At 44.6% G+C, this 15,138-nt stretch overlaps 1 protein-coding gene across 1 annotated transcript in view; it reads left to right on the top strand.

Annotated features, from left to right (window-relative positions):
* PDE10A (phosphodiesterase 10A) overlaps positions 1 to 13,671 on the top strand; it is a 100,563-nt gene extending 86,892 nt beyond the window's left edge. Inside the window, exons 17-20 of the mRNA XM_055591450.1 lie at positions 5,422 to 5,533; positions 8,881 to 8,961; positions 10,441 to 10,529; positions 12,770 to 13,671. Of these exons, the coding sequence (XP_055447425.1) occupies positions 5,422 to 5,533; positions 8,881 to 8,961; positions 10,441 to 10,529; positions 12,770 to 12,887 (400 nt within the window). The 3' untranslated portion in view covers positions 12,888 to 13,671. The remainder of the gene's footprint in view (positions 1 to 5,421; positions 5,534 to 8,880; positions 8,962 to 10,440; positions 10,530 to 12,769) is intronic.
* The last annotated feature ends 1,467 nt before the right edge of the window (positions 13,672 to 15,138 follow it).

The following is a 15,138-nucleotide window of genomic DNA, read 5'->3' as shown; positions in this document are numbered from 1 at the left end:
TGCTTATGAAGGCCTCCCCTATCCTCAAAGGAATGTAAATTGTGCTTAAATTTTTCTTTGCATATTTTTGTAATTGGATCTTAATGCTTCTAGAATTACATTTTTATGAACAAAACTTTAGTTCTTTCTGATGAGTTGAATCAATACCATTCAATTAACAATCTGTTCTTTTCCATTGAATTGAAGTTTTCATATAGACTAGAATACTTCTTTTGACTCATTAAGCCATTTAAGTGTTAATTATCTAATCCTCAACTGTGGTCATACTATTTTGACTATTATAACTATGTTAAAATTTATCATACATACCTGGCAAGATAATTTTCATCTTTCATTTGCTTTCCAAAAATTTCATGGAAATTGGTACTTAATAAATGCATTTTTATATTTTTATAAGAAAAATTTCAAACTTAAGAATGGTAGAAATTAGGCTGAAATGTATACTAATACCCATACTCAAGAATTATTAACATTTTAAAATACTTTTTGCCCATTTTTCACTGTGCCATTTCCGTATAAATTACACACATATTGACCCTTTATCCTCTTCATAGTGAATACTTATAAACAAAAAGAACATTCCATCAATCAGGTTTGTTTTCAATTAAAAATATCCACCTTGGGATTTTAATTGCAGCTCTATTGCATTTATCTCTTCACTTGTAAATGAGAGTATATTGGCGGCTTATCCAAGAGCATTGCTGTGACTTTTTAGTCTTGAATAATATTTTATATGGTTTGTTTGCACAGATCCTATCACTTTTTGTTAGTAAAATTATACTGGTCATATCATAGATTTTATCACTTGTGAATGTATTTTTCCCATTTTTAATGGAAATACAGTTTCCAGTATTTAAAAAGTTATGAATTTGATATATTTCTCAGTTTTGCTTCGTGTGTTTAGAAACTTCATTAGGTGCCTAGACATTGTGTATTTCTTTTGTCTTCTCCACGACTGAGCCTCGTGTCACTATGAGAGTCTCTTTCTATCCTGATGGTACCTCTCGCCTTAAAGTTCTCTGTGTCACGTAGCCACACCAGCCTTCCCTTGCTTGCTTCAGTTCAGTTCAATCGCTCAGTCGTGTCCGACTCTTTGCGACCCCCTGGTTTCATGGGGTTCTCAAGGCAGGAATACTGAAGTGGTTTGCCATTCCCTTCTCCCGTGGACCCCGTTTTGTCAGAACTCTCCGCCGTGACCCATCCGTCTCGGGTGGCCCTACAGGGCATGGCTCATTGCTTCGCTGAGCGAGACAAGGCTACGGCCCGTGTGGTGAGAGGGGTTAGTTTCCTGTGACTGTGCTCACTTCTTGGCAATACTTTTTCCAGCGCTTTACCGCCACACTGTCTGCAGCTTTATGTCTAAAGTGTGTCTTGTCATCAGCGGTGGTTGAGACTTTGAATCACTGCTTCCTTTAGGACTCTCAGTTCCTTGGCTTTTAAAAAATGATTTTTTTTTTTAATTTGTATTGGCATGTAGTTGATTTAAAATGTGTTAGTTTCTGCTGTACTGTTGGTGGAAATGTAAATCACTACAACCATGATAGACAACACTATAGCGTTTCCTTAAAATTGGAGTAGGAAATGGCAACCCACTCCAGTGTTCTTGACTGGAAAATTCCATGGATACAGGAGTCTGGCGGCTACAGTCCCTGGGGTCTCAGAGAGTCGTACATGACTGAATACTCACGCACTGCCTCTAATGTTCCTCCTACTTTCTTTGTCTCCACTTGTAGTTCAGTCGCTAAGTCGTGTCCAACCCCATGGACTGTAGCACGTCAGGCTTCCCTGTCCTTCACCTTCTCCCTGAGCTTGCTCAAACTCTTGTTCATTGAGTCGGTGATGCCATCCAGCCATCTCATCCTCTGTCGTCCCCTTCTCCTCCTACCTTCAGTCTTCCCCAGCATCAGGTCTTTTCCAATAAGTTGGCTCTTTGCATCAGGTGGCCAAAGTATTGGAGCTTCAGCGTCAGTCCTTCCAGTGGATATTCGGGGTTGATCTCCTCTAGGATGCACCGGTTGGGTCTCTGCAGTCCAGGGGCCTCTGCCGTCGCCTCGATTCACACTGCTGTGCTCACGCCTCTGGATGCCGGCGTTCTCCTGCAGGCCTTCTCAGCAGCCTCCCCCACACAGGTCTTCAGCCTGTCCTCCACTGAGCACTCCTGAGGGGCCTCTCTAAAAACGTGGCGGGTCGCGCTTGTACCCGCAGCCTCCAGGTGCTTGCCGTCAGAATGTTCCCGTCTGTCTCCAGACTCTGCAACAAGCAGCCCACGCCCCACCTCCCTGCTGCGTTTCTGCCGGACTGGCTTTCCTGCTGTTCCACAACCACTCAGCGCTTATTCCCGAGTTAGGACTTGCACATTGTCATCGCCACTGGACTCTCACTCATCTTCATATGTTTGCCTCCTTTAAAGTATTTTTCTATAGACTCATTGAATGAAAATTTTCTCCTTACCTTCTGCTTTTCCCCGCTAGAACTTTACTCCTACAAGTTCAGTTCAGTTCAGTCCGACTCTTTGCGACCCCAAGAACCGCAGCACGCCAGGCCTCCCTGTCCATCACCAACTCCTGGAGTTTACCCAAACTCATGTCCCTTGAGTTGGTGGTGGCATCTAACCATCTCATCCTCTGTCGTCCCCTTCTCCTGCCTTCAGTCTTTCCCAACAGCAGGGTCTTTTCAAATGAGTCAGCTCTTCGCATCAGGTGGCCAAAATATTGGCGTTTCAGCTTCAGCATCAGTCCTTCCAATGAACACCCAGGACTGATTTCCTCTAGGATGGACTGGTTGGATCTCCTTGCAGTCCAAGGGACTCTCGAGAGTCTTCTCCAACACCACAGTTGAAAAGCATCAATTCTTCTGAGCAGGGCTTATTTTACTCATTTCTAGAACCATGTGTGACACATACAGGCCTTCAGGACTTTTTGGAATAAATGAATGTGGTGAACCGCCCCCCCGAGGCTGCCCTCCTGAGAACCGTCAGCAGCAGAGGCACCGCGTACCGGGCTCTCACTGCAGCTTCTTAGTGAGGAGGACAGGCAGGGTCATGCCAAGAGCACAGTTGGCATAAACTCCATCCCTTTCAGAGTTGGCTATTGGAATGCAGTATGAATTAGGTCTCCATGCTGCAGTCCATGGGGTCACATGGAGTCAGACATGCATGACTAAGCGACTGAAGTGAGTGAGTCACCAGTTAGGCCTATATCCCATTCATAGAAACGACACAGTTCCAATTCAGGTTAATATTTCCAGGGAACCATGACTATCCAACTAATTAGTCATTAACAGTAAAAAAAAAAAAAAGTTTTTTTTTTAAAGGCATTTAATACAGATCTTATCTGTCTTGTTTTTATTTGTTTGGTTAACAGTAAAATACTGGTAAAAATTTTTTTCTAGGTAATTTGGACAGTGAAGTCTGAATGATAAGTAGGTTATTATCCTTTCAACCCTAATGGTACCCAGGGAGAAAATTGGTTCACATGCCTCCTAGTGCCCATTTATGTTAACATTTTTTCCTTAGATTTATGAGATACGAAATCTTTCTTGAGATGAAGCTTATTGCAATATTTATCCAAAAGAAATGAATGCTGATTCTTTTGTGTGAATGTAGATTGAATGAGACTGAATTATTTAAGTCTCATGAAATAATTATTTGTTAACAAAATAATAGTATTTTTCATGTTCTGTTTCTGTTTAAATGAACTGGCCTGTTACGCAAACAGAAAATACAGTCATTGCTTTAGAAGCCCAAATCCAGAAATAAATATTCTTCCTGTAAACCACAAAGTGCTTAGGAAACCATCTCAGCAAGAAAACGTGGGCTTTCTGATCATTTAAGGGGTTTATATCTTCACATGACATCCGTTTAGGGGTCACAGGGTGAGTACACGTTTTAAGTCTCAGTGACATTTTTAAAGTCATCTAGACTGCCTGTTAGATACACGATACCCACTTGTCCTTATGAAAAGTAAAGTTGTAGAAGAGATTACTAACGCTGTGCTCAGTCACTCAGTCATGTCCAACTCTTTGCAACCCTTTGGACTGTAGCCCGACAGGCTCTGCTGTCCATGGGATTTTCAGGCAAGAATACTGGAGTGGGCTGCCATTTCCTTCTCCAGAGATCTTCCCCACCCAGGGATCGAACCCATGTCTCTCGTATCTCCTGCATTGGCAGGTGGATTCATTATCACTGAGCCACCTGGCTAATGGGCTGAAAGAAATTGGCTGATGGAAAGTATTAATGCAAAACCTCACAAGTGCTCGGCACCAAAGCATGGATAATAGACAAAGCAGGGTCTCCCAGAGATCCAGGAATCTTTGCTTGAGGGAGCACCCCTAAATCAGAAGCTCCAGCCAAGCCTCTTGCTCTGCTGCGAGCCCTGGTCGACAGGCTCAGGCCCCAGGGCAGCCCTTGCCCACAGATGGGGTCTGTCTGCACCCCTCCAGGAAGACCAACGCCCTTGAGCAGCAGCAGAGTCCTCAGACTCTGGAGTTTAGGTGGGAGGGGCAATGGCGACATCTTCTCGCTTGTTACCAAGTTTTGCGTCTTTCTCCATAATTTGCCTTCTATCATTATGCAATTTGCTTTGTAAAAGTTTAAGTCAGTATATTAAAAGCTCTTAATAGCTAGCGTGTAGTGCCACACTTAAGTGTAGACTTCATTTAGGGTAGACCAAATCCATTACAATTATATAGGGGGTGGGTATGTTTAAATACTTTTTAGGCAATTTTTACTTGTCCTCTAGAGGAAAGACTGAATGAACCATATTTCGGGGGAGGGGGGACCTAGAACACATGGTGGTGAGTGCAAAGCAATTGAGGAAAAACAACCTCCTTTCCGTGGGGATGTTAGAGTTTGTACAGCAGTTGGCGACCCTGCCCTTCTCTGCAGGTGAGGCGGTGAGAGAGCTGTCTGGAAATCTGAGTCCTCTGGCCGGTCCTGGACTGTTTACACCTCGAAGACATCGTTGCACTCATTTGTATCTCACATTCTCCTTCTGTAAAGTGAAAGGATTGGATAGGTTTCCAAGCCTCCCCCACCCAAGGTTTCTTTCCACTCTAAAGTTTCACAATTCCATGAAATTCAAAATCTGGTTTGTGGCAGTCAGGTATAGCAGGGATTTAGAAGGTGTCAGGGCCAGGCCAACATGACGTATTTCAGCAGGAAGCAGGAGCAGAGTATGCACTCTTCATGGAACTAGGGAGAGCAGTGACCGGTGTTCTCACGATTAAAGCGACACCATCCCTTAACTGTGTCCTTTGTCTCCCTCCAGCTGCATCTGCTCTGAAAAGCTGTCTTTCCTCCCCGATGCATGCAGCAGTGCCAGCCTGAAGCCGCGCTTGGTCCTGAAACTGCAGAAGTCTACCTAGCTGTTCCTGTACCTGTGCAAACGCTGTGCTGACCAGTCTTGTCTCGTTGTGTTCTAGAGACCGTGTCATCGGCTTGATGATGACCGCCTGTGATCTTTGTTCTGTGACAAAGCTGTGGCCAGTGACGAGACTGACGGCCAACGACATATATGCAGAATTCTGGGCGGAGGTACGTCCTGGGGTTTCATGTGAATGCAGACGATGTCAAGAAGTGAGGAAAAATTGAGGGGATATTAAATACAGGGATAATGTAGTAACAGTAGCTGCTCACGTTGCGAGCAGTGCCTTAAACCCTACTGTTCAGCCTGCATACAGGTATAAAGTCAGAGCGTCCGACTTGGATACGTGTGTAAATCCTGCTCTCCACTGAAACGGTTCAGGAACTGATTCCCTGAACAGCAGTGCAGCAGTTTTCTTTATTTAATAGCCAATCCTTGTCATCTCTTCAATAATTATTAGTGGTCATCCCTTTTATGGCCACTAGAGAAAGTATTAAGAGGGACCCACACACAGGCTGTATTTGCCTGCAGCAGGAAATTTGAGGGACTAATGATGTACCGTAGACACCTGCGATCACATTGCGAATGTGCCAAACAGCCAGTTAAGCTGCAAATGCTGAGCTCCGCAGGCATTGACTTGCGCACTCACGGACTCCCGACATATGAAACAGCTGTGTACATTGCTTTCATGAATACCTTTTAACTCACGCACTCACGGACTCCCGACATATGAAACAGCTGTGTACATTGCTTTCATGAATACCTTTTCTTGACTGAATTATCTAAATTATCAGAAATGTGTCTTTGCTCCTCAATTTGCTCTGAGTTGGTCATGAATAAGTAGGATATAATTCTCTTGTTCAAATGAACCCACAGATGCTTAGATCCCTGCATATTAAAAATAAGTTTATGGAAAAATAAACTGTAAAATGTTTGTGCACCTCATTTGGGTAGAAGAAGTCAAAGTAAATTTGGAGGACAAAGAGTTTGGTAAAAACCATAAACCTCATAGCTTAAATCTCATCCAATAGAAGAACAGATATAAAAACTGAAAAAAAAAAAAAAAACAGTAAACCATTCAGGTAATGATGAATAGAAATGGTCTATGATGTTGGTTTTGTCTCATAATAGTAATACCAAAGAAGTTTTTATTGAGTGAGGACCACAGGCCTTGGGTTGATTATACTGAAGGTATTGTTTCTACGCCAGCTTCCCTGGTAGCTCAGCTGTACACATTGTATATACATCCTCTTGAATGTTTCTTTTTTGAAAAAAATTTTATCGTGTGTGTGTGTGTGTGTGTGTGTGAAAATCTAGTTACTCTCAGACTCAAGATTGTTTTTAAATGTACATGTCTGAGCTGTAATATTTGACTTTATTATCATAATCAGCTTAATTTGCGTGTATGTCTAAACTAGTAACATAGTTAATGCTATACGTACCACATAAGAAAGCTTGTCTGAAGCCTGCTGACTGTTTTGCAGACACTTTGATTTATTTAGCAGTGATATACTTCATACCTTAACAACTATATTTGTATTCTAAAACATGAAGCAAAAGGGGACAAACGTGTCGATTTCTTTTCCCTTTCTATTCCTCGTTGGTTAAGCAGTGCAGGGGTTAGGCACAGCATTGGTTAAGTGGTGCAGTGGTTAAGCACAGCATTGGTTAAGGGGTGCACAGAGATTGACCGAGCTCCCAGTAGGCTCACAGATGCCATCTGCAAGGACCTCACCGTCCCAGAGAGGAAGCAGAGCTGCAGTGCCCAAGCCTTGCCGTGGTTTCACAGATGTTCATGAAGTCCACGCTGCCCTCCTCCCCGCCCCACCCTCTCCCCTCCGTCAGACCCTCACAAGCTCTCGCCTGGATTATTGCAGCGTGCAGCTGGGCTCCTTGCCTGTCTTCTAGAATCAGTGTAACAGTAGCTAAGAGTGTGGGGTCTTTGGTGTCACACTGTCCGAGATGATCATCCCACCGTAGTACTGAGGCTGACACCTCGGGCCAGCTTTGTGACCCGTCTCAGCCTCAGCTGCCACTCTTGCTGCTTCGGGACAAGTTCTGTTTCCCGGCAACCGCCTGTCTCCCCTCGCTGTGGTGAAGACAGAAGTCACGAGCTTGATGCGCCAAGCCCACGGCCCCTCTGTGGCCTGGGTCCCTGACTGTGCTGTGCAATTCCATCCGCCTGGAGCCCCCCGCCCCACACCCCCGCAGCCCTCCCCCCTCAGCCCCGACACCGCAGACCACATGCGCACACCGGCCATCCGTCCCGCTGAGGTGTTCTCCTTGTCGGCGTCAGCGTTTGTTGCTAGGTGCCTGTACGAATCACTGCTTATTTAAAATCTTTGTATGTCTCGGGGCTTGTGAAATCCTTGAGGGGGCCTGGTCATTTTCATTCCCTTAGGGCAGAGAAGAAGAAAGTGTGAGAACTAGCGCAGTTCATGTTTAAACCAGTAACCTCAGAGCAGACCGCTTCCAGTGACTTTACGTAGTTAAGACAGCGTTCTGGTCCTGTGCTCACACATCCTTAACGAGGGCTATGATCATTCGTCCCGGGACCCTGTCTTAGCAAACTCAGGATGCTTTATGCTTCAGATTTCTGAAAACAAGCACAACAAAATAGTCAAAAATATTAATAATTAAGAAATGCTAAGGACTTAATAATCTTTAACCTTAAAAAAGAAATAAAAAGGGTAAGGTAGTTTTTAAATGTGTAAAATGGGGATAATAATATCTAACTCATAGTATTTCATGAAGATCAAGTGACGTAATATTTACAGTGGCCCTGATACTATACATCTTCAGTAAACATCCATGATTTTAACCTTCATGCTGATCTCTAGCCAGTTATATTGTGTCTTACTGACATGTTTTAGCAGCTGCTCTTTACTCTTGATGGGTCGGTGTTCCTCTTCACACTGGCTTCATCTGTCTCGGTGCGTGTGAGAAAACCAGCTGAAAGAGTGAGGTGAAGGCCATGAGGTTATTCCATCCTTGCTCTTGTGTTCCTCCTCATACACACGTGTTCCTCCTCACACACACGTGTTCCTCCTCACACACACGTGTGTTCCTCCTCACACACGTGTTCCTCCTCACACACACGTGTTCCTCCTCACACACACGTGTTCCTCCTCTCACACACGTGTGTTCCTCCTCACACACACGTGTTCCTCCTCACACACACGTGTTCCTCCTCACACACACGTGTGTTCCTCCTCACACACACGTGTGTTCCTCCTCACACACACGTGTCCTTCTGGTATAACTTTCACCAACTTCTACAAAATGAAGCGGAAGTGATGGCTGGGTTTCTGGTAATTCAGCACAGGAGAGGAACATGAGGATAAAAACCCACAGCAGTACACTACATTTTTATTATTCTGACATTTGTGTGGTCATTAGCCAGAAATAATATTCATTTTGAAAAACATTAATGAACAGAGGGAACAGCACGTTAATGCCGACGTTTTATAACTCTGCGTGAAACTGAGAGAGCCTGGTTTCCCCCCGTTTCTCCCAGGGCGATGAAATGAAGAAGCTGGGGATACAGCCCATTCCCATGATGGACAGAGACAAGAAGGACGAGGTCCCACAAGGCCAGGTATGGGCTGTGTGGTCAAGCGGTCGTCCACAGTGGTCGACAGCGGATGGGGGTAAGAAGCACATGCCAGCTGACGGGAGCTGGAACCCGCTGAAGTCTGCTCCATTTAGATGCCCCTTGAGTGGGAAATCCTAGCTAGATTTAAAGACTTCATAACTAGCCTTGTCATCGCCTCTTTCTACAGATAAAATTGCAGTAAATTACAGGCTTTCTTTTCTTACTTGAAATAGAGGGGATGGATGAAGTTGAAACGTTAATATATTTTAGCAAACAAAAAATATTTTGTCATCGAATGTACAAAGATATTTTTTGGACAATAACATTATAGAGTTTGGTTAGGTCTGCATTTCCTAACAAATAATGAATAATGTTTCAGTACATTTTGAGTTTTGTCTTACTGTAAACTGGCACTCATTATTTTCTTTTCAGGTCTTACAACATACTTTGCATTAATTTTTGATGCTTTGAGAGCTCTAGGGCCTTCTTAACTTTGCATGTATGCGCCTGTGGTGTGATATATTCCTTTGATGATGGTCTTTTAAAACTATCAATCTTCTGACGTCACGATAAGGATGTTAATTACGTCTCTTGGCGGGCACCAGCGCAGTGTGGGAAGGTGTGATTTGCCCATCCTTGTCGCTCAGGGGCACTTTTCTCGACTCCATAGCCAGCTCCTCCACAGGAGGCTCGCTTTCCTTCCCTGTCTGGCTTGCACCGACACGCATGCCATGCCTGTTGAGAGTGTATTTTGCAGTTTAGTCCTGCTTTGACATTGTAAGAGTCCTGTCCCATGCTGAGAGAATATCTTTATTTTCTTCAGCTTATTTTTAATTTCATCATTTTACATTTGATTTGTTCAATTTTTGGAATTCATCTTGTAACGTAGTTAAGAGAGGAAGCTGACAGTATTAGCTTTTCCTTGGAGGCAGTTGAGCAGTGACCCCAATGGGATTCTTGATAAGAGAACTGAAAATGCCGTCAGAAAGTGGACTTTGTTCTCGTGTGATTCCATTAAGAGCAGTGCATTTTTTTTGCCAAAATTCCAGATCCATTTATAGTATTAGTGAATTTTAAATAAGATATTTCTGCGATCCGCTAGTATTTTCCCAAATACATTGCTTCTGACTTGGATTATTGTGCAATTATTCTTTGCCATTTAGTAAAAGACTCCTAAGAATAGGTCATGAATTACAACTGATCTATAATAAGAATCCCACTGAATACTGTACTTGGGTTTTAAAGTAGCTTCTTTTTATGATTTAAATTTTTTATGTTTTATATTGTGAACATATTTTAATGAATTTTAAACGGTCATCTGCAGGAGTGTTCACTGAGGCAAATGTTACTTAGCAAAACCAGAGTGCTTAGATTCTCAGGCGGGCTTGAGAAGTAGAAAATGCACTTGATGAATTTTGACAGCGCTGCTAGAATTGCTAACGTGCCGTCGTGTTTCTTGTCTGCGCTTCTGTGCTGGGCCAGCTGGGGTTCTACAATGCCGTGGCCATTCCATGCTACACCACCCTCACCCAGATCTTCCCCGCCACGGAACCGCTCCTGAAGGCCTGCAGGTATGTACACCAGCTTCACCTCGACGCTTTTCCATCAAAAGTAAAAATCTGGGCAGCGTTTTTTGCCCCATCTAGATATGATGTCTTCACTACAGGTTAGAGTAACTGTTTGCCTGTGTGACAAATATAAGTCAAGAGTGTTTATTCACAAAGTCGTTCATTCACCAAAAAGGAGCGGGAATGTTCTTTCTTATGACTCACAGACCCCTGGCTGATGCTGTTTTTTAAAAGACGATAATGTCTTTTCTGAGCTGCTGGTTTGGAAGGGGACTCAGTTTAAATCACACAGTTTACTGTTTGAAGGGTAGAGACGGGATCTTGAATGCGATCTTAAGTTTCGTTTTCCTCCCGAAAGAAAGGCAGGCCTCCAGCTGACCTGTTCTAGCTCAGATTTCTCTGTGTGCTCTCATTATCCTTTTTAAAGGCTAAACTCAGCTCAGAACGTTGGGAATTTTCTAAGATTTCATTTCACCTGGAAAGGAAATTCCCCTGGGGAGGGTGACAGGCAATGAGCAAACAGCCGTGTGTTGGCTTTCTGCAGGAGAGTGGGCGTGGGGACTGTTTTTGTAACCGCTCGGCCGGAACCACAATGGGGGCTGGAGTGGGTGCACCAGACCTGTGGCTGGAAGGTTGCAGACACAATCAGAGGCTTTTAGGGCTCCCCTGTCCTCTGCTGTTGAAACTCACGAACGGGCTTTTTTTAAGGAAAACAAATAAAACTAACATGCAAGAAGATTTAACAGAGACACTGCTGCCTCCTGTTTAAGTGGTCCTCTTTCTTCTCTGCACCTGTGGCAATGCACACAACGCCCCAGCATGTTTTGTTGAGCCAAGGAAACACAGCAAAGTTAGTGTGCGTCTTTTTTCCAGTATACCAAGAAGTCTCTTTAGGTTTGGGGGAAATGACACCTGATGATATGGTACAGAAGCTAAAGCGTTACATTTTTCAGGTTATATTTTAGGGGTTTCTTTGTACAAAGATCTCTTAGCATTCTGTGCTTGCCAACACTAAGGTTCCCTTCTGATTTTGACATCCCGTCAAGGTGGAGATGTGGATGGGGTCTCTGCGGGGTTGGACGGGGCGGGCCAGGGGCAGCCAGGCAGCAGGAGTGCTCCACCGTTGAAGGGAGACCAAGATGCCCTCGTGTTTGAGCTGCAGATCCTGAGAGAGACTGGGGGGGTGGGGGAGCTGAGGGTGCATTTGAGACCAGAGGCCAGGGGAGCACAAATCAACCACCTAACAAGGAAATCTCAAAGGTCCGTAGCAGGTGTAACTTGAGGTGATTTTTAACGCCTGACACAGTGTTCAGCATGCGGTGTGTGATGGGCGGGACTGACCTGCACAGGGGCACACACTTCCGCCCCGCAGGATGCAAAGGCCTGGCTGGGGGGTCGTCATGGATGCCCCCCCTTCCTTCCTCTCCACCTGTGTGTGACCTGATGGCCCAGTCTGCTCTCCCAGTGAATCCTGACTGAGTCAGAAACTCGGAGCGTGGGCTGCCTGTTCGCCTCCACAGCCTGAAGCTGGTGGGATGGGGCCTCGGCTCCAGCGGGTGTGGCCCCCTCTGAGGACCCCGAACTGCAGTGCAGGGTCCAGGGGACAGCTGTTATCAGCCAGTCAGTTGGTTCAGTCGCTCAGTCGTGTCCGACTCTGCGACCACCAACTCCCGGAGTTCACTCAAACCCATGTCCGTTGAGTCGGTGATGCCATCCAACCATCTCATCCTCTGTCGTCCCCTTCTCCTCCTGCCCCCAATCCCTCCCAGCATCCGGGTCTTTTCCAATGAGTCAACTCTTCGCATGAGGTGGCCAAAGTATTGGAGTTTCAGCTTCAGCATCAGTCCTTCCAATGAACACCCAGGACTGATCTCCTTTAGGATGGACTGGTTGGATCTCCTTGCAGTCCAAGGGACTCTCAAGAGTCTTCTCCAACACCACAGTTCAAAAGCATCCATTCTTCGGTGCTCAGCTTTCTTTATAGTCCAACTCTCACATCCATATATGACTACTGGAAAAACCATAGCCTTGACTAGACGGACCTTTGTTGGCAAAGTAACATCTGCTTTTTAATATGCCATCTAAAATATATTACAGTGTTTTAAATGAATATTATATATGATCAGGGTGACACCCAGAAGCCAGCAGGCTAAGTTATGCCCAAGTTACACAGTGGGTGGTGTGGGGACAGAGTCCAGAAGTCTTTTCTGAAATGTCCCCTGTCTCTGCCTTCCTCGTTCCAGGAATAACCTGAGCCAGTGGGAGAAGGTGATCCGGGGTGAGGAGAGCGCCCTGGGGATCCCGGACCTGCCAGAGGCTGAGGGGTCCCCAGAGAGGCTGCCCGTGAAGACCGATGACTGACGGCCCCCAGCGGGCCGTCCCACCTGAAAATGCTCATCCTGCTTCTTTGACTTTTCTTCCTTTTATTTTTGGGGGGAACCTACACCTGTTAAACTGGGATGCAGACCTCTTCAAGAAGGACCATCAAGTGCGCACGTCCAGCAGATGGCTCCCTGCCGCGTCCTCGACGGTGATTGGCCAGGCCCCGAGACGCGCCGCCCAGAGACGCCTGCTGACTCGTGGCCCGGCCTTTTGTGATGGGCTGCTAGGCGGAGGCCTTTATGGAGACGGACGCTTAGAAGGGGTACTTTCCCGCTGTATCTTTCTAGTGAGGGTTGAAACGGTACTAAGATGGCACTGCACTCTGGCTTCCACGCCAGTGTTGCTTTGATGTTGTTGGCTATAAACAGGAGCTTTGACACGTTGCGCTTGTGGATGTTCGTGTGTGACCTGGTTGTCCTTAGCGTGGATCGTGGCAGGCAGCCTCAGCCCGTGGCATCGAGCTGACAGAGCAAGAAGTGTCTTTCTGCAATCATTGATGGAAACAGTCAGACTTGGGTTCAGAGCCTCGTGAATTGAAAAAGGTTAGGTGGACTAAAGTGTACTCTTTAAATTTATATAAAGGGCTTAGATGTGTAAATTTAACACTAAAGAAAGTAGATTTTCTATCCTCTCGAGAAGAGATGCAGATATACATCATAATAAATCTAAGAACTCCAATATCAGTTCTAAAGATGTTAAGAGAATTTTTTTTATTTTTTTTCCTTTATTGTAGTCTTGGCAAATTTCCTAAACCCTTTATACACACACACACACACACACACACACAAAAACAAAATAAAAGCAAGGCATACAAATGTTTTTCAACGGACAAGTCTTATGGATGTAAAGTGTGAATTTTTAATAATGATGCTTTTATGTTTTCACTTGATGTCATTGCAAAATCTTAAACTCACATTCAAAAATGAAAGATTTATTCTACAGGTTATTTAAGAGACCATACATTTCTCTTAAAATCAATTAAACCATAAAATCTAAGCCTCCTGGAATCTTCACTCTGGCCTGCTGCGTTCCTCTCCCACATCCTTCCCTCTTCCACCCGATGGTCTTTCAGAAGCTCTGTGCCCACAGCAGGGAGGCCAGAGGACACAGCTGTATCCGGGCCCACCTCTGCCCTTTCTGCTCCACTCAAGGTCAGACATCCACAGAAAACCCTGTGTCTGCAAAGGTGCTTCTGTATCAGTTTGGTAAGCTCATATTACTCTACAGTGTAAATGTTTGGAAAGAAGTATACAAAATTTAGTCAGCCCCATTCCTGCAAGGATTCAAAGCCAGTCACTCCTGGTGCCTGTTAAAGCTTAACCTCCGAAGCTGCTGGTCCTGACCTGAAGGAATTAGAGTCTCTGAAGTACTGAGTTGTCCCTAACAAGTGGCTTATCCACCATCCTCGTAGCAGGAAACTGGAACATTCCTCTTAATGAAATAAATTTTTTAAAAGATTATTTCACATATCCAATACTGTATACATTGTTGTTCATATGAGCTTGGTTTTTGCAAAAATTATTAAATCGGATGTTTCTAAGATATGATTGGTCTGTAGCAGAGTTAGCTATAGATAAACATCATTCTTATTTTAAAATTAACGCTGTGTTCAGTTTCCTTATGGGCTTCTAAAAGTGGCCCTCTTCCTGACTTGGAGCTCCATTTGCCGTTACAATTTTACAGTATGACATAAAATGAATAACAGAGAATGCCACTGTGGCTAGTTTCACACACACATGGACGTGTGCAGCTGTGCACACGTGTACATGCATGTAGACATACACACGTGTGTAGATATGCACACACATACATATGTGAGAGAGAGAAAGGGAGAGAGATGCAGACACATCTGTGAAAAGTACAAATCAGCCCCATTCTTCAAAAGCAGTGATTTTTCATGTGGAAAAATGTATATTGTTGAATATAAAGCTGACTAGAAAAAGCCCTCTTTCACGTTAGTGTATTCATAGAATTGAATTCTAAAATGTTGCATACATCCAAACTTTCTACATCCAAATGTTTAAAACTGGACCCACGAGATTTAACGTTAATCAGGAGAGTGCCTTAGGCCATCTAACTGAACCTGGAGACTGAATTGCTAGGGGGAAGGAACTATTATTTAAGGCTGCTGTGTTATTAAAAAGATTTTAAAAGAATGTGTGAATTCTGCTCCTGCAAAGAGCAGTCCTGGGGAGGGAAGCCTCTGGCTATTTTTGCATTTAAGTTTGCT

Source organism: Bubalus kerabau, chromosome 9, assembly GCF_029407905.1.
Source record: "Bubalus kerabau isolate K-KA32 ecotype Philippines breed swamp buffalo chromosome 9, PCC_UOA_SB_1v2, whole genome shotgun sequence".
NCBI classification, from domain to species: domain Eukaryota; kingdom Metazoa; phylum Chordata; class Mammalia; order Artiodactyla; family Bovidae; genus Bubalus; species Bubalus kerabau.
The sequence above is the reverse complement of the archived record's forward strand: the minus strand, read 5'-3'. Positions and strand labels throughout refer to the sequence as shown.